The 20,302-nt window shown below is 38.4% G+C and overlaps 1 protein-coding gene across 9 annotated transcripts in view; it reads left to right on the forward strand.

The window, feature by feature from the left end:
* The window catches only part of DENND1A (DENN domain containing 1A), a 547,848-nt gene that overhangs the window by 290,987 nt on the left and 236,559 nt on the right, over positions 1 to 20,302 (forward strand). For all 9 annotated transcript variants that reach the window (XM_028493529.2, XM_028493534.2, XM_028493531.2 and 6 more), the window contains 2 exons: positions 1,560 to 1,613; positions 16,402 to 16,512. In XM_028493529.2, coding sequence (XP_028349330.1) covers positions 1,560 to 1,613; positions 16,402 to 16,512 — 165 coding nt within the window. The remainder of the gene's footprint in view (positions 1 to 1,559; positions 1,614 to 16,401; positions 16,513 to 20,302) is intronic.

Raw genomic sequence — 20,302 nt, forward strand, 5'->3', positions numbered from 1 at the left:
ATTTAACCTTGTATTTTGCTTCTATTATTTTAATCCTCATTGTTGACTTGAATTAATTAACTAGTTTCCCATAACTAATATGCTACATAATCTCTGTCGTAATACTTCATAGATAATGTTTTGGCACAAACCCACAGATTTTGGAATAGTGCACTGCAGGGGGTGTTTTTTAAGTTATCTTTTAATTATTTTTTTCTTTTTACTTTATTAGTTTAATTCAAATGGCTTTAGCTATAATTTGCTCATTAAAAAGCACAGGTATAACAGTCTGCTATCATGGAAAGAGCATAGCTCTAGTTATGCAGACCTGGTTTCAGTCCTAGTTCTGTCACCTACTAGCTGTATGACCTTAAGTCACTTTACCTCTCTAAGCCTTTATTTACCCATTTGTAATATGGAGATAATATCTATCTTAAATTTTGCTATGGAAATTAGAGATACTATTTAGAAAGTACCTGGTATAAAGCCTTCCATGCAGCAGGTGTTCATAAATATCTGCTGAATATTAGACAAATAGCTTATACTGTTATTGTTGCTCTTTTCGTTATTGCAGTTGTCCCGCAGGCCTTTCATTTCAGGAAGCCTGTACAACTCATTTTTCCAGAGACCTACTTATTTTGCAATTATCCAAGAATGGGGAGTGGGGAGAACTTCCTGAAATGTCACTTGGGGGTCTAGGTTTGAACTTTGGCCATGGCTAAGCTGACTTTCTCTGTATGTGACCTTTCCTGGCCTTTGCACAATCCCTTCTTTAATTGGCCAGCACCAGGCTCTTTCCATTCCTGCTTGCCATTGTTCTCTGAGTCTTTAGTAGCACAGAGGAGGTGTCATCAGTTCAGCCTGTTTTCATTTAACTCAGAGATACATGCTTGTTACAAACATGGAGATGCCTCCTTGAAAGTTCTCTGAACAGGTCAGGTTTTCAACTCCACTGAGTCTCCAGCTCCCTTCGCTGGAATTTGCTCTGGAAGTCAGGAGACTTATTTGCAGAGCATGCATAGTGGAGAGACTTTCTCCACTGTTAGCCATCTGCAATGTCTCAGGGCAGCAGTCCTTCCACTGGAGCTGTCCTTAACATCCCTTGGGCCTTCGGGGCAGATTTGGCCCGCAGCTTGTAGATGGATGTAATCTCAGATGCTGAAATGAAATGGCAGGTTTGGTTGGTAAAGACCATTCCTGAGTGAACCTAGTGATATTTGGTCCCTAGAGTCCACTTGCCTCACTGAACAATAAATTATGAAGTCTACAGCTTTCATGTGTTCAGAAACCTGCAAACATCCTAAAAGAATTTAGCCTTTAACTTCTTTGAGCTGTTCTTTTGTATCTCAAAGAAGTTCCTCTCTCATAAAAAAGAACTCCATCTACCAAACCAATGATTTAATGCATCTGGCTTTAATCCAACATTATCCTAAGGAAATATTCCATCGACTATTCTCTGTGAGTGAAACTGTTTCTTCATCTGAGTGAGGAATTATCTTCAGATCATTTACCTGGTTTCTGAATAATGTGCTTGTTGCATACTTTTGCAGAAATAAATAGATTTTGTTTTTCTTTTCCAGCATTCTTATTTTACTGTGCCTGACACCAGAGAACTTCCCAGCATCCCTGAGAATGTGAGTACTTGGGCAGGGGTGGATTAAATTTTTATTCCTCTTTTTTTTTTTTACTAATTTTGAAAGAAAATAAAAGGATATATTTTCCCATTATAAAAATAATGCATTATGAAAGTAAAAGCGAATAGAGAATATTTTTAAAATATAGAAAGTATAAAGACAAGGAAAGATCATTATTCATACTTCTCAAAGGTAATCAATCACCTATTAACATGTTGATGTCTCATTGTAGTCTTCTTAGAATGTATTATTTACATAGTTAGAATCACCTATTACATAAGCATTTTGCAATTTCATTCACAGTCATTTTTGTTGGCTGCATAATATTCGGTTTGCTATGTAGCTTACTTAGCTATTTCCTCGCTCTTGTGAATTTAGGAGTTTTTAGTTTTTGCTGTTGTAAATAAAATGCTTCTATGTAAAGAACTTTCCGTATAAAGATTTCTTTATTAGGGTAGATATACTCAAGTAAAATTATGCTGCTACTACATTTCTATATTGACTTTTAAGAAAGTAAAAGTAATTGTGGGTAGAAGTGTGAGGACCCCCATCCCCACCTCTTAAAGACAGCAGTGAACTTGAGTCTGAGGGAGCAGAGGGTAATATTTGCCCTCTGAACAAGCCGAATGACGTATCTAGCCTAGGCTTAAGACATATTTTCAAAATGTTTTACTTGGATTGTAAATAGTACTATGTAGAATTAAATATAGAATCACCACCACTAAGGCACTTGGTTGCTTTTTAAATTGTGGCAAAATGTACATAATGTAACATTTACTGTTTTAACCGTCTTTAAGTATATATTTCATTGGTAAACACATTCACATTGTTGTGCGACTGTCACCAACATCCATCTCCAGCATTTTTTCATCTTTCCCAACTGAAACTCTGTACCCATTAAATAACCCTTTAAACAACAACTCATTTCCCTCCTCCTCCCATCACCTGGCAACCACTATTCTTTCTGTCTCTATGAGTTTGATTACTCTAGGCACCTCATTTAAGTAGAATCATGCAATATTTGTCCTTTTGTGTTTGGTGTATTTCACTTAGCATAATGCCTTTGTGGTTCATGCATGTTGTAGCATGTGTCAGAATTTCTTTTTTTAAGGCTGAATAATATTTCATTATATATACGTAACATACTACATTTCACTTATCTGTCGATGGACGCTTGGGTTGCTTCCACCTTTAGGCTATTGTGAATAATGCTGCTTTGAACTTTGGTGTACAGATTGAACTTTGTGTTCAGTCCTTTTGATTCTTTGGGTATGTACTTGATTACTTCTTTAAAGTACTGGAATAAGTCAGGTAATCACATTTAATTAATGAAGTTAAGCTATAGTGTTGTGATTAGGTAACAGTCTTAATAAACTGGGATTGTCGAAGATATTCACAAAGTTTACTATCTGTGTGATTAGACTGTGGTGGAAAATATTGCTTTTTTTTTTGTTTGACATTCAGTAATAAAAAAATCCAGACCACAGTTACCATTTTAACAACAATAGCTAATGTTCATTGAGTACTAGTGCTTGTCAAATAAGGTATTCAGTGCTTTACCTGTATTTTCTCATTTACCTCTCTTAATAAGCTTAGGTAGTCAGTACCCTAATTATTATTTTATATAAGGAAACAGAGGTCCTGAAAACTTAAGTAACATATTCAAGGTCCTACAGCACAGAAATGGTAGAACTGGAATTCAAACATTGATCTTTCTGATACTAGAAACTGAGTTCTCACATATTGTGCTACACTTTGAGCCCGTAATTTTACCTTTCATCTCTCAAAAAATTCCACTGACATGATAAGAGAACTATAAAATTAAGGAGAAAAATGTCCACGTAATGGCAGAAGGAGCCACCATGAGCTAGAAAATTTGAGGAATTTCTGCAACGTAAAGGAGATGGTTATTGAGCAGTCAATAGGGTGTAGACAATGAAGGAACCCAAAAAGAACTGGAAAAGTCCTGCAGAAAGAGCAGAAGCCAGGACTGTGGCATGGAACATTTATAAAAATTGATTATGTGCTAGATTGCCCTGAAGAATTCAAAACAGGAAAACTCAAACTCTTACAGGCCACTGTCTTTTATTACAACGAAATAAACCTAGAAATTAATGATGAATAAAGATTTTTAAAATATTCATCTACTTGAAGGAGTGGTTGGGTCAAAGAAGATAAAACATTGAAATTGGATATTATTTAGATATTGATGACAGTGAGAACACTGAACAACAAAAACCTAACAGATGTGGCCAAAACTACTCTTGTGAAAATTCATAGCTTTGGATGCTTTCATTATAAATAATAAATTTAGAAAATCATGAACTTGACTTGCAATTCAAGAAGCCAGAAGAAGGATAGCAATAAAAAAAACCCAAACTAGAAGAATAAGTTACAATTTAATTAGTTAGAAAATATTGTTAAAGTAAAACTGAAAAATAGACTTTTTAAAAACTAAATTTCTAAAAAGAACAAAATAATCTTAGACATATCCAATAAATTTGAAAATTGTGATAATATAAAATTTTCTAGAAAAATGTAACTGATCAAAGTCACTCTAAGAAATAGGAAATATGAGTATAGAATCATAACTTGGAAAGATTAATGAAGTTCTATTGACCTTCTCTACCCCTCGCTGCTATGAATGTGTCAGGTTTAGGTGGTTATATAGGCATGGTAAGGAACAGATATTATTACTGTTTAAACTGTTCCAAGTCATAGGAATGGTATATATATGTGTGTATTATAAGAAGCAAAAGAAAAAATCATTGTAATCCCTGAGAAAGTCACGTTCTGAGTTTTTCTTTTCTTCATTTCTGTGATAGTAGTAGTTTTCAAATTGTTCTCCCTGGAGCCCTGCCTCCAGGCTCTTTGGGACATGGGAAGGACTGAGGGAGCTAAATGGCTGACCCACCAGGGCATGGATGCTTCTGCTTTATTCAGAGCAGGTTCATTTCTATCTACTTAAATTGGGAATTCAGTAATATTTTGTTTGAGATAAAAGGGTTCTTTTAATTTATTTTTTTGAAAGCTTGGAAGCTACATTTTAAAAAATACAATGGGGGAGGATCATATCAATTATATACCTTTATACCTGCTTTTTCTATGACAATGTATTATGAACATTTACCTGTGTTATGAAAAATTCTTTACAAATATCTGTTGTAAAAAAAAAATTAAACAATTCAGAAGTACATATTAAAAAAAGTGAAAGGTCCCACATTACCACCATCCCAGCCCCACCATCCCTCCCCCACCCCTAATCCTATTCTCCATCCAGAGTTTGATGAGTGTCATTTCAGACCTTTCTCTATGAATTTACATGTTAAATGTATGAATCCCTGTGTGTTGTAGACATTTTTTAGACATAAAACAGTACTATTCATACTGTGGCAACTCATTTTCTTAATGTACTCTCAAAACTGTTCATATCTTTCATCTATGTTAAGTGATATTTTTATTTAATGGTATTTTATTCCTATGAAAGTAATACATATTACTGGCTTAAAAAAACATGTAATATCACATAATTGTTGATGAAATTTCCAAATTTTCCTTTATTTCCATTCCCCAGAGGCAGCTACCTTCAAGTTTTTAGCAGTTGTAGTATTTCTCTCCATATTTTTAACTGACATGCTCATATTGCTGTTCTTAATTTTGCTGTTTCAGATAACAGTTATTGATGTTCTCATGGAAGGTGAATTTAGGTCTTTTATTACCTCTGATCCCCGCTCCCCCAGAAACACACATATACATAAAGTATCTTTTTCTCACTCACGTTTCCCCTCCCCCATCCTTTCTCTGTCTTCAGGAAAAAATGTAAATCAAAAGTTAATGTTTACATTTCAATGAGCAAGCTGAATCATATGATAGATTATGATATGTTTTCTTTCTTATACATTTGTCAAATAAGAGTTCCTGGATTTCACATCTTACTGCTTATCTTATTCCTTTATTTTGGTGAAACATTTTCCAGTAGTTTCCTGACAGTGTTGGAGGCAACATGTTTAGACCTTGCATGACTGCCAATGACTTTATTCTACTCGTGATAGGGTTGGGAATTACCTTCAGAGCTTTGAAGACATAGCTCCATTGACTTCTAGATTTCACGTTGAAGCTTAGAAGTCTTGATCCATTCTGATTTCTGGGGTCTTTTTTTGTTTTTTATTTTGGGTGGTTTTTTTTGGGGATCCTTTATTTGTCTCTAGTATCTTGAAATTGTACAGTGATTTGCCTTGCTGTGGGTCCATTTTCATCTACTGTGCTGGACATTTGGTGGACCCATACAGTCTGAAAAATTCATGTCCTTTAGAGCTGGGAAATGTTCTCACATTATTTCTTTGAAAAAATTCTTCTTTATTTTTTTCTCTTTTCTTGTTCTGGTGTCTCTATGGTGGCATGTTAAGCTTCCTAGTGTTGATCCTTTAATTTTCATAACTTTTCTATTTTCCATCTCTCTTTTGGTCTTCTTTCTACTTTCTTCAACTAATCTTTCCACCCTTTTGAATTCTTTACTTCTGCCATCATTGTTAATATCCAAGAGCTTTTTGGTGTTGTACAATAGATTGTTCATTTTTTAATGGCATCTTGTTTCATGGTTGCAACATTTCTTCTTATTTCTTTGACGCTGTTATTCATAAATTTAAAAAATTGTTCTTCTCTCTGCATTGTTTTCTTCCTTAGTGGTCCTCTCTTCTTTTTGTTTTGTTCTGTATCTTTGATTGTAGAGGCCTTTCCTCAAATAGCTGCCCAGTCCTTTCTGTGTGATGCCTTAAAAAGCTAATTGGAAGCTCTGTGTTCATGAATGGGGCTTGTTACCTGGTGGGCTTTACTGTAGATCATGGCTTAGAGGCCTGGCTACTGGGGAGGAGGGGAGGATTTTAAACGTCAGTATCAGAATCTTTTCTTTTGGACTAGTCAGTTTTCTCTTGCCAGTGACTGTAAGCTTTATAACACGTGTTCTGGAAGTTGATTGGGGTGGTAAGTTATAGGATATGAACATTTAGCATGTATACTTTAAGCTCCCCTCCCATTTTTTTTTTAAATTCTTTATCCCCTGTCCTCAGCTGTACCTAGTGTTCCCAAACCTTTCTGGTTACTAGAAAGTAAACAGTTTTTCCTCAGAGGGGTGCCAAAAGGCCAGTTGACTAGCTGAGTGAGCTGGGAGAGGAGAATCTTGGGATCGAATTACTCTTATTATTTTTTTTTTTTTTTTTGCGGTACGCGGGCCTCTCACTGTTGTGGCCTCTCCCATTGCGGAGCACAGGCTCCAGACACGCAAGCTCAGCGGCCATGGCTCACGGGCCCAGCCGCTCTGCGGCACGTGGGATCTTCCCGGGCCGGGGCACAAACCCGTGTCCCCTGCATCGGGAGGCGGACTCTCAACCACTGCGCCACCAGGGAAGCCCCAAATTACTCTTATTTTTATTGGCACCCTTCCTCTAGCCATTAGAGGTGCTCGGTGTCTCCAGTTCCTGAACTTTTTTGGAGTTCTGTGGTGTGAGTTGGGTTGGATGCTTGCCGCCCTGTGCCCCAGGCCCAGCGTTTTCTGGGCTGCCAAGTCAGTCTTCTTTAGTTTCTCAACTAACGTTTCGGTTGACACTCTTGACACCTTGGACCAGATCATTCTTTGTTGTGCAGGATTGTTTTGTATGTTGTGGGGTGTTGAACAGCATCCCTGGGTTCTCTCTACCCACTGTAAGATGGTACCCCCCCCCACCAGCTGTGACAACCAAAAATGTCTTCAGACATTGCCAGAAGTCCACTGGGGCGAATGACCCAGGTTGAGAACCATTTCTTTAATAACATCTGGCTTCCAAAAAATTTGACATCTCTCTTCCATTACTATCTTTTCTCCTGTTCTTTGAGGTTTACATCTTTTAAAATTATTCATTGTGACTTTTCCTGGCAGGGGGTGGTGAGGATTGCATGGTATCAGGAGAGAGAAAAGGCAAATACATGTGTTTAATCCACCATATTTTACTGGAAATCCCCACATATTTTAACTATGTTTCACCTACTAATAGACATTTACATTGTCTCTAATGTGTTGCTATTATAATAATGTTATAATAACAATTATTGCCTAGGTTAAGTTTATCTTTCTATTTTTTAATTTTAAGGACTGAGAATTACTCAAGAACTTTAAGGTACCTGAAAGTCCTGACAGTTTCTCAATTTTCAAAACCACAATTACTGAGATTAGAAACAGTGTAGGAAAAAAAATTTTTATCTTCTTCATAACCCCACCTCCAATTCCTGTTTGCACTGTATGCTACCTCCCCTGCCCCTGCCATTTTAAAAAAATTTGCATTCCCTCTGCTGCTTTTGCCACTAATGAACCAATTCCCTGTGTATGACCCATTGTCCCCTAAAGATTCCTTTGCAGACCAGTAAAAGGCTGGCCTTGTTTGTTTCTAAGTGAGAATAATAAAAACAATCTGCCAGACTCCTAACATACATGGTTCCATTTAAATCCTTACAGCTATTCTGTGAGAGGTAGACGTGAGCCTCATTTTACATGTGGGGACCCAGGGCTCACAGGCCTGAGGTTATAGCACAAGGTCTGCTTCCAAATGGGGTGTAGTGACCCAGGTTTGTAAGGAACCAAAACATTTTGTTTCCATTATACCCCCCTGCCTCCCTACAGTTGACTTTTGATATTCATGAGGAATGGAAAACGGAAAAGAAATGATTTTTCATATTTCAAGTACGAAATGAAGCAGGAAAGCTTTTCCTCTGAGGAGAATCTGAACTTTTGTAGGACCAATTTGTGTGATTTTTGACATAGAATCACTATTGAGCTCTAGCCATGTTGAAATTTGCATTTTAATCTCTTGGCAGTTTTTCAAGGATTAATTTAAAATGACTAAATTGCTGCATTGCAAATTGAAACAAGCAATAACGAAGGGGTTGTTAATATGATATAGTCTGCTGTAGTGGAAAGAACATGAGTTTTGGAGACAGCCAGACACTGGGCTCCACCACTCTGGGACCTTGGGGTACTTACTTATACTCTCAAGCCTCCTTATCTAATAAAGGAAAGTGGGAGGAACAAGTGAACTATTACATGTAAAGTTCCAAGTTCAGTGCCTGGTGCAACAGAGATACTGCTTTTGATGGTCCTTTCTTTCCCTTTGTCCTTCAGCTTTCCTAAAATTCTAGTCTTAACCTCTCTTGAGTTGTGGCCAAGGGCTAGGGAGCATTACTTCTTGGAGCTTATCTTTTCTTGGTTTTTGCTGACATTTTTGGTTGTGAAGAGCAACACTTTTCATGGAGTGTATGTTTGGCCACAAAAGTCTCTTAGCAGCCTCCATTGACTGGAAATGGTACAAGAAATAGGGTCCAGGACTCTAGTGCCTGTCTTGTGGGAGATGTTGTGTACACATTTATTGATTATCTCCTCTTAGGGACTTCTGAACTAAGAGAATAAGCAAAGAAAATGGTAAAAGGACTTTGGGGTATGGAACTTGATTCTGTCAGCAGATAATTCTATTCTTCTGGACAGCTTCAGAGAAGGGTTAATGTGAGAGAGAGAAAGGAAGTAGTATCGATTGAACACCCACCGTGGATCAGATCAGGTACTATTTGTTATATCATGACATCTTCACAGCAGCCTTACAGTATGGTTGTTATCCCTGCTCTGAAGAGGAGATAGAGCCCAGAGACGTGAAGTAACTTACCCCTAGCCACCCAGCCAGTAAATGCTAAACCAGCAGTCACACTCAGGTCAGTCTGATTCCATCACCGAGATGCTGCTGGGTCCTGGGCCTCTGCTTCTTGGCTCCCAGTACTTTCCTAAGAAATCACTCATCCTAATTGTAAATTATGTAATTAATTGTGTGACTGTTTTTATCAGTTCTCCTTCCATAGGATAGGGATCAGAATTTTTTCATCACTGCATCTCTGTAATTAGCACTGTACCTAGAACAGAGTAGATATTCAGTATGTATTTATGGAATGACTGAATGATTGAATGAATGAATGAATGAATGAATTAGCAATGCAGTCACTCTCAGGAGAAGGAAAAATAACAGTTCCTTTCACTTGGCTTTTGGGCCAGTGAGTCTGCAAGATGTTAATAAAAAGCAAATGGAGAAAATTAAGTCTTTCCACTTTCAGATCCCTGTTGAACTTAATTCGCATTATTTCTACAATTCCTGTGTAAAAATATTTTCTTCCTTTTCACTGAAAAACCATCACTATGTAATTGCTCTTTGGGGTTTTTTCTGTCTATCAAGATAACACATGTAGGAGTGAATTTTATACAGGCAATAATTAAATGAGCATAAATCTTTATAAATTTAAACAGTTGACCTGCATTTAAAAAAAAGTCACAGATCATGAACAGATGTATATTCATAATTACATTGTAAACCGGCTCTATAAGGACTTTTTTTAGAGGCCAGGGTTTGACGTTTACTTTTGATTAATGGATAATCATATAGACCTTCTTTTAGAATATTAAACAAACCTGTCTTAATTATCTGGCCTGTGTCATACCAAGTGGTTAATGATGCGAGGAAAGCATTTAGAATGGACAGTTACATATAACATTGCCCAGACTCCACTCTGTCAAAAGATGCACCATGATATAGAGAAGATTTATGAACTCATCGCAAGTTTCAAAAATAAACAAAGTTGAAGTGGTAGTAGAAGACCTATTTTCAAGTACTGAGATTATGGAGAATTCCATTGTTGCTGTTAAGAGTTGTCAGGTAATTGTTTATTCTAATGGTTTTTCCATTCATACAGAGGGATAAAAGTTGACCTCCGGGTAAACTCTGCTTTCTTTCCTATAAGATACTTCTCTGATTTGATTGCTTATGTGAGTTTGTGGGATTCTTTCTCAAGCAGATTATTTTAGAATCCAAATTTATAATTCCTTTTTAAGAATCCTACACAACTAAAATAACCTAAATTCTTATTTTAAAAAATTAATTGAGGATTTTAAAGGTTTACATTATGGTAAAATAATCTGAGCAAGAGTTATTTCAGGAAATAAGGCCCATGGACAAAACCAGCCTCTTGCCTTAGAAACCTCCTCCAGACACAGTACAGTAAGTCTTTATCATCTATACTGTGTATAAAGCTGAGAGTGACAAAGACTAATAAAATGACAGACCGTGGGGCGGACTAGCATCTGTTTCGAAGGCTCCAAGGAGTACCCAGCTTAGAGTCAGTTCTTTAGTTTGGGGATTATCTCATTTCCCTAAGGTACTGAACCTAAGACCCTTTTTCTCTGAGCCCCACTGTATCCCCTCCCATCCGAGGCCCATTCCACCTCCCATCACCACCCCCACCCCCACCTGCTTCCTCACCCGGGGCGTGGATCGCAGTGAGCCTGAAGTCCCCAGCCACCTGGATCGGCACAGGAGCCAGCAGGGACAACTAGAAGGGAGCAGTCATTATGGGGCTTCTCCTGGGGGAAATGGGGGTTTTGCCAAGTGTCTTCCTTTCTTCTTTGTCTAGATTTAGAGCCACAGAAAGTTAGAGCTGGAAGTGTTCTTCCCTGCTGTTGCTTTGTGGAAATGAAAAGCCTGGAGAGCCTTGTACGTGCCTCTTCTGAAGCTCAACTTCCGGGCTGTTCTTTCTCTGTTAACCAGAGACCTTCCTCGGACTTGAGCCCTGTTCGGCCTGGGAAGTGGTCAGCTTTGTGTCCCTGCTACCCAGCCCTACAGAGTGGGCCCAAATATTAATTACTAGGCATATAGGAGGATGCTCAGAGGCACATAACTATATGTAACTGAAAATATGCTTAAACTCCATGAATAGAAAGGGATGTTCTTCCTTAAGCCTAAAAACTTACTAGCACTGAGAAAACTAAGCCCTTTTGAGCATGGACACTGGGAAGTAGTCTGTCTAAGCAAGGTTTTCCTTTTTAGCAGGTGAGTCACATGGAGGAGTAATTGTCAGACAATAAAGGGGGTGGTTATTTAGGCTTAGCCATGATGGCATTATAACCCAGGAAACTGGGCCTAAGACTAGGTGGATAGCAATACCATGTTTGACAGGATTGATGGTTCTTTAGAAGGAGGACTTATCCTTCATTAAAAGACTGGGCTCTCCCTTTAAAAAAAACTTGTTGGGCAAGTGGACAGATGTGGAGCACAGGAACCTGGAAGTCTGGGCCTTGTCCCAGATCCTTCCTACCCCCTTTCAAAGTCTGATCCGTTGTCAAGTCCTGTGATTCCACTTTACAGAGATCTGTGACATTCATATTCAAAGCTTTTATCTGAATAGCTTGTAATCATTCTTTCCCTGAATGTGGCAGTAGCCTGTTAGCTGCTTGCCCTCTCTTGTGCATCCTCTACAGGACCTCTAGGAAGATCTTTCTGCAACACAGATAGGACCATCCTGATTCTTCAGCAGCTCCCTGTTACCTGTGGAGAAAGTCTAGGCTCCCACAGGATCTGAACCCAGCTCCCCTGCCCTGCACCCTGCCCTTCACTCCACTGACCTGCATAGAGCTGCTCTCTCCCCCTTGCCTCTGGCTGGAACACGCTTCTCCCCCTGTCCCCTAAGTGAACCCCCTGTTGGGAGGCCCAGAGAAGTATCTTCTCCTCTGTCAAGTCTTCCCCAGCCTTCCCCCCATATCCAACTGGCAGAGTTGAATCTTCCCTTCTCAGCCAGCCCTGGCGCATGTCTAGCCTGGATCACAGTTCTTGGCATATGAAGTTTCTGGGTCTAACGCTGCTCCTAGAAAATGGGGATCATGTTTGTTAATCTCTGCAGGCTTAGCTCCCAGGGTGGTACTAAGCACTTAGTAGGAGTCAAACAGGTGTTTGTTGACTGGCTGATTATAGGAGACAGAAATGGAAGATTGAAGACTTAGTTCCACTGAAGCCAAGTGCTGGGAGAAAGTGGCATACCTGTGTTTTTTATAAATATAAGCTCACAGTATGTTCTGGCTACAGTCTTAACTTAGGACAACTTGCCGTGGAAACCTTCTCTTCTTATTCCTCGTTCCCTATGCTGTGTTCTTGCCTATCTGAGAAATATGATTGACCTGGCTGTGAAATGTACACCTGCCTCTGTGTACAGTTCTCCCTGCCCCCCTGCCCCAGTTACCTGAAGAACAAACCACGTATTTCTTTACATCTTAAATGAATGTAGGGACTTCCCTGGTGGCGCAGTGGTTAAGACTCCGCACTCCCAGTGCAGGGGGCCTGGGTTCGATCTCTGGTCCTGGAACTAGATCCCGTATGCATGCCACAACTGAGAGTTCGAATGCTGCAACTAAGGAGCCCGCTTGCTGCAACTAAGACCCAACACAACCAAATACATAAACAAACAAACAAACAAAACTGAATGTAGCCACTGATACCTTTAAAAGCTCCCCCTCCTCCAGCTACCTTACCTGACTTTGTGAGTCTCCAATGTCACTTCTTTTCCTGTGAGCCCTTCATCATTACTAAGTAATTGATCGCTTCATCCAACTCAGACCCAGGTTTTCTGAAGTCAAGTGGTCCATTCTTCCTAACATACCACGTTGTCCCCCTTCGAGGCCCTCGTGTTTCTCTTATACCACCCTGCTCACGCCTGAGCTAATGAGCAGTACTCTTCAGTCAGTTGCTTTCTCCACTCATTGATTCTCTCTTTCATCAAACTGCTAAGATGATGGGATACATCATTTTACCCAAAGGGATCTCAGTCTGGTGGCAAAAACATACTTGTAACTGAGTGATTATAAGATAGAGACAAATTGTCATGGAAGCACAAAGGGCAGCTTGACAAATGAGGAGTTGAGGAAGCCTTTCCGGAGAAGGTGACATTTGAGCTGAGTCATGAAAAGTAAATGGGTGTCCTCAAGGAAGAGAAGAGGCTTCTAGGCAGAGGAAACAGAGGAACTAAAGGCCTGGGAGTGTGAAAAGCATGGCAGGTCTGAGAAATTGAGGGTGGTTGTAGCTTAAGCCACCGGATTCTTAAAGGCAGGGGGAAGGAGGCCCCTCTCTCTGAGGGGTTTTCTTCTGAGATAAGGCTTGGTGGGAGTTGCAAGGGCTCCTCCAGGTGTTCTCAAGGTCCGTTCTGCCCCACAGGTGTTCCTATGGCTGATCGAGGTTCCCAGTCCTTTCCCACCCACTCCCACTGCCTAGGCGGGTGGCGTCCCAGAAGGAAAGAGGCAGGGAGGAAGCAGATAAGAAAGACAGCTTCTGTTTAGACACAAATATCTTGGTAATCAGCACAGATGGGATGAGAAATACCAAAAAAAGTACATGACAGTTTAGAGAGAATTTGGTTAAATGTTACATATTTTTAACATACCTGTGTAGAGTTTTTGGACCAAGCACCTGAATCCTTCAGAGCCTGGTTGGCCTGGGGGTTATGCCTCAACCAAGTGGTGTTTTTATTTCAGAAATGTTCCCTTCCCCATCCACAGAAGTATCCTTGTGATTTTTTTTTTCTCCCACCAAAATAAGGCGCAGGATTTGTCTCTGACGCTGTGTCTCCCTATTTGGACGGCAAGCTGTGTAACATATTTCTACCCAGCGTGAAGCTTCTTGGCAGACTCTTGAGGCCACGTTTTGGTGGCTTCAGAGTTATCTTTGGATCTGTCAAAAGTGCTAATGGGCTTTCTGGCCTTCTTTAAGCTCCTCATTTCTATTTTCTTTTTACTTCCATCCTCTCCTAAAAGAAAAATTCATGTAATTCATCAGCAGTTAAGCATTTTACTGAAATGCTCAGCTGAGGGCCTTGTATTTTTGTTTGCGAGAATAACTCTGCCGTGTCACTGTCTTCAGAACAAACCCCACCCTGACTTCATTAGCTCAGCACTCCTCAGTCCACTGGGCCAGAGGTACACTTGTTGACTAATTTATACTGCCTTTCTTGTTTGCTCAGTTTTGTTTTTCGAGTTTGTGTGGCGGTTAGAGCAAGAGTTTGGGGTTCAGGAAACCTGGTTTTGAAACTTGGCCCTTTCCAGCTGAGTGACCTTTGGAAGACTGTTTAACCTTCCTGAGCCTCAGTTTTCCCATCTATAAAATGGAGATGATAATGCCTTCCTCAGGGTTGTTGAGAAGATTAGAGAGAACGCAGGTAAAGTACCTATTTTTTGGCCCACAAGGATTACTCAATAAATGGAATAACAATTTTTAACAGAAACACTTTTTCTTTTGCCATACTTTGATCCTGCATGTTCTTTCCAAATACAGGTTTTATCTCCTATTTTTAGTGGTGGTTAAAAAAAGAAAAACAAAAACACAGGTTTAAAGACAAACCCACCCAAGACTGAACAATGCCTTATCCGCTTACTATATGACCTTGGTCAAGTTACTTCTCTGTGCCTCTGTTTTCTTATCTGTATATAGAGATGATAATGTTTGTTATCATCTTCAAGTGGCTTCAAGTGGCTTCAAGATGAGTGAAATAATATATGTAAAACCTCATATATTGTAGATATTTAAAAGTATTTAAGAGGGAGAATGTAATGTAAGGGAAAGTATAGGACTATGGTGTTGCATCTGTGTCCAAAATCTGACTGTACCAGTTACTGAATCTCTCCCAGACTTAGTTTACCTATATGTTGGAAAGAATAATACCTCATTGGATTTTTGTGAAGATTGCTTAAAATTACACATTTAAGAGTACCTGGTCCAGTGCCTGGGACTTGGTAGGTAGTCAGTATGCAGACCTGTTAATTCACTCATGCTTTATTTATAAAGGTCGATAGTTAACCTGGTACTCAAATCAAACAATAATAAATCATAAGTGCCCGTTCTTATTCCCAACCCATAATATTGTCGAAAAGCACTTTATGCTATTTTGCATATAAAATCCACCTGGTTTACTTGAATTTATGGGTTATGGATCTTTCATCATTATAAACTGCAACCCCTGGCAATAGCGTTCCTTCCCTCTCCAACCCCCTTCATTTTCAGAGGATTATATTGTATGGCATTGAAAACCTGTAACATTGAAGAAATTAGCATATTCATGTGTATTATTAAAGTCAGGTGGGTATAAAAAAGGTTGCAGAAATGAAACACGTTACACTTTTTCTGAAATCTGAAGAGTACCAATCTACAGTACTAATAAAAGGAATGAAGCCCAGGCTACACACAAAAGCTAATTTAAAACACTGCTTTGTCACAACTTGCTACTGCTTGTCTTCGATGGTTTTTTTCCCCCTTTTGAGTGAAATACCTGGAAATTGTAGATCTTGGAAATTGCTTTACTTCCAGCCGAGGCATTTTAGAGAATGTAAACTGTGGAGGAGGGGACCCCAGCAGTGATGACAGGAAAGGAGCATGCCTGGCCTTTGCAGGTGGGGCCTGTTGGACAGAAACAGGCTCTGTGCCAGAAGCATTTTGGTCCCTGGGTACTTTCTTTTGCTTAGACGTATGGCACAGTGCATTGGGAAAGTTCTAAGACCCAGGGTCAGAGGATATGAGCTGCGGTCTCATCTTCATTGCTCATTAGTTTTTTGATCTTGGCATCTCTCTCTTGCCTTGGTTTCCTCATTTTTAAGATTGCAGACTTCTTGTCCTGCTCACCTTTCAGAGCTGACGTGAAGAGCAAGCACAGTGCTGCATGTGACTTCACGTTGCAAACTGTAATCACCACCCAGAGGTGTGATTGCTCAGACTCCTTCATCTCTAAGGTCTCTTCCAACTTTACATTTCATGATTTACATGTGAGTGAGACTTGGTCTCCCAGGGAGAAAGCATAGGACTGGGGAAGAGGGGAGTATAGTTTCTGATTATTTTCTGTTTCTCGTGCTTCTGTTAGATACCGTTTGTAATAAGAACAAACAAAGTAAGCCCCAAACCTCCCTTCTTCTTTCTCCTAGAGAAATCTGACAGAGTATTTTGTGGCTGTGGATGTAAACAACATGCTGCATCTGTACGCAAGCATGCTCTGCGAGCGTCGGATCCTCATCATCTGCAGCAAACTCAGCACTGTGAGTAGACAGTCGAGGCGGGCTTTTGAATTTTATTTTAATTGAAAGATGTATCGGAAAGATTAAAGAAAAGTTTAGAAAAAGAAATCAGCCACGATCCCCTCAGGTAGTAACATGTCATTTTCATTAATTATTCATGTTCCTTCACAGTGTCAATGCACATTTCATTTATTCTTGTAGTTTCACAATCAATTATAAATAGTTTCCCATTTGATCGTGTGTTATGAACACTTTACATATTTCCACATTCTTCCATTATTGTCATTTTTATATGTCTGTATCATATTCCATTATACTGATGTGTCATCGCTTGCTAAATCTTTTTTCTCTTCATGGCCATTTAGGTAGTTCGTAGTTTAATCCTTTAGTAGGTAACACTGCAGTGAACATCTTTTGGCTGCATTTGACTGACACAGTTTGTATTCTAAGCATTGGGACCACTGGGTCAAAGGACTGAATAAGTGCTATGACTTATGGATGCCAAATTGCTTCCCAAAGAGGCTATGCTTTTTTATAGTGGATGCTGCTAGCTGTGCACGAGTGTACCATTTGCACTGCAGCCTTGCCAGAATTGTGTGTGTGCTCGTGGACATGTGCTTTAATTTACCTAATAAAATAGGCATAAAATGGTATTGCAGGTTTGCTTTATTTTTAATTTCTTTGGTTAGAGGTAACTGAACATTTTCCATGCGTTTTTTTTTTTCCCCCTATTTGCATTTTGTTAATGTCCTTTCTCATTTATCTTATAGGGCTCTTGATTTTAAAAAAATAAATTGGGATGAGCTCTTTTTATATTGTAAAAACTTTTACTATATAATATAAATATTTTTCATATTCTTTTTATGTTTTTTTAACTTGCTAAGTATAGGAGTTTATATTTTTCCCAGTATCTATTATGAAAATCCTCAAACACAGAAAATTGAAATCAGTTTGCAGTGAACATCCACGTAGTTCCATCTAGATTCTGCCATTAACATATTTCTGTGCTTGCTTTGGCACATCTTTATCCATCTATCCATCTCTCATACCATCCATCAAGCCATCTTATTTTTTGATGCATTTCAAAGTAAATCACAGACATCACTATGCTTCCCCCCAATAATTGCGTATGTTTGTTATTAACTAAAGTTCAATATCTGTTTGCAGAATTTTTTTTTTTTCTTTTTGAGGTAGAACTTACATAAAGATATTGACTAGGAGAAGTTGACTGTTTGAGAGGGTAGAAAGACCTTCTTATGGTGGGAGTTTCCCTATTGAAGTTCCTATGGATAGAATCATAGGCCTATGATTTACCTATGTGTTTACCTATGAATTCAAGGCACCTAATAATGCAAACTTACTGAGACCATTAGAGTTTTCTTTATGGTTTTCATTGTAATTTTATTATTTTATTTTTTTGGTATTGTTTGCTTGTCAAGAATGCACAATTTTTTAATTGCCTGCTAGGTGCTAGGCTTACAACGCATAGTAGGTGATAAAAGCATGGCCCTTGCCCTCAAGGGAAAAACAGCCCATAATAGACCTCTTGCTTTGTTTTGCATTTGGTTTTAAACTCGTAAGTGTAGTTCGTAATCTCAGGGCCTGAACACCCAGACTGAGGTTCAGCATGAGAATATTGCCAACCAGATTTATCATTGCCTCTTTATGAGGCTGGATAGATTAAGAGTACATTTGAAAGAGTCTAGTCCATATCCAGTTACTGTTGCTTTGAAGAATTAAAATTAAGTAGAACAAAAATAGGATATCATAACAGTGGAATTGAATTCCCATGATGTTTTTGAGCCTTTAATACGTGCCAGGCACTGTGCTAAGCCCTCTTCATCTATTAACAAATTTAATTGTCACTACAACAGTTTGTAGTAGGTTCTGTTATTTCTCCGTATTATAGATGAGGAAGAATGTATCTTCTGTGTGATTTTGTTTAGATAAATGTAGGGGATTAAACACACAAAGTTATTTCTGCTCCTTCCCAAAACTAAAATGAAATAAAGGAGTAAATCAACAAGCGCAAAAAGCAGATGCAGCAGAAATCTTAGATATTAAGAAAATGATGTTATCAATGTTATGCCAACATTCAAAAACTAAGGTGAAATGAGCAGAAAAATATAATTTACCAAAATTGAATTAAGAAGAAATATAAAAATTGAATAGGTCATTTAATTTATCGAAATTGAATCAATATATAAATTTTTTTTTTCCAAAACACTCAGCCCGGATGGTTTTACAGGTATGTTTTATCAGCTATCTCCAGGAACAGGTAATTTCAATCTTAGACAAACTCCTTAAGAGTTTAGAAAAAAGAAGGAACACCCCCTGAGCTTTTCTTATGACACTTGTATAATTTTGACATTCAACTACATGAAGAGACACTATAAGAAAGAAAAGTTATCAGCCAATCTCACTCAGTAACATAGCTGTAGAAATCTTAAACAAAACAGTAGCAAATACATAAAAAATATAATTCATAATAACTGAGTTGACTTTATTCCAGAAATGTAAGACTGATAATACTAGAAAATCTGTTACTATAGCTCACCACATTAACATATTGAAAGGGAAAATTCAAATGTTCAATATGAATTTTCAATAGAGAAAAAGCATGACCATATTCATGAATAGGAAGACTCATTATATTAAAGGTATAAATGATGTATATTATAGATTGCATACAATTCCATTCAAAATCCCAGTAGGATTTTACATAGTACTTGGCAACCTGATTCTAAAATTAATATGGAAAGCCAAAGGGAGAGCCAAGATATACTTAAAGAAAAAGAATGGGTGATAAAGCTTGCTTTACCAGACATCAAGACTTTTTATAGACCTCTAGTAACTAAGATGCTAGTAACGGCATAGGGATACACAAATAGACTGATGGAACGGAATAGAGATTGCAAAAACGGACCATGTGTATGGGTTCTTCATATACAACAGAGGTGGCGTTGTAAAATCTGGGGGAACGGATGGACTTTTCAATAATTGATTATCCACATGGGGAAGAAAAGGGAGATAATTTATATCTTATACAACTTGCAAAACTGAATTCCAAATGGATCAAGGACTTAAATGTCAAAGGCAAAATTTTAAAACTTGAGAAGACAAAATAGAATAATCTCTGTGATCTTGGAGTAGAAATGGATTCAGTTAAATAATCCAAAATATGCATCGTATAAAGGAAAGGATTAAAATTGTGAATTTTGTTCATTAAAAAATACCATTCAGAGAATGGAAAGACAAGGCACAAGCTGAGATGAGGTATTTGCTATATGTAAAACTGACAGAGGATTAATATCTGAAATATGTAAAGAACTACTACAGTAAAAAAAAAAAAAAAAAAAAGCAGAAGACAAATCTATCAATAGAAACATTGGCAAAAAGCACAAATAGGCATTTCACAGAAGAAACATAAATGGCTAATAAATATATGGAAAGATGCTCAGCCACATTAGTAATCACAGAAAAGCAAATTAAAACTACAGTAATTAAAACACTAGGTTTGCAAAAATTAGATGTCTGATAAAGCCAAGTGTTATATTGCAGATGTATTGGAGAATTTCATGTACTACTCTTTGAAGAGTGTGTGGCACAGAACTATTTGCATATGCCCAACACTCAGCAGTTCCACTCCTGGGTGGAATTGTGTGTGTGTGTGTGTGTCTGTGTGTGGACATACCCATACCTACACGCTCTTTTTGGTCATGTATAGTGGGATACATGTGCAAGCATGTTCATAGCAGCATTGTTGTTTTGGGTTTTGTTTTTTAAACCTGGAAAGAGCCCACATGACCAT

Source organism: Physeter macrocephalus, chromosome 9 (assembly GCF_002837175.3).
Source record: "Physeter macrocephalus isolate SW-GA chromosome 9, ASM283717v5, whole genome shotgun sequence".
NCBI lineage: Eukaryota > Metazoa > Chordata > Mammalia > Artiodactyla > Physeteridae > Physeter > Physeter macrocephalus.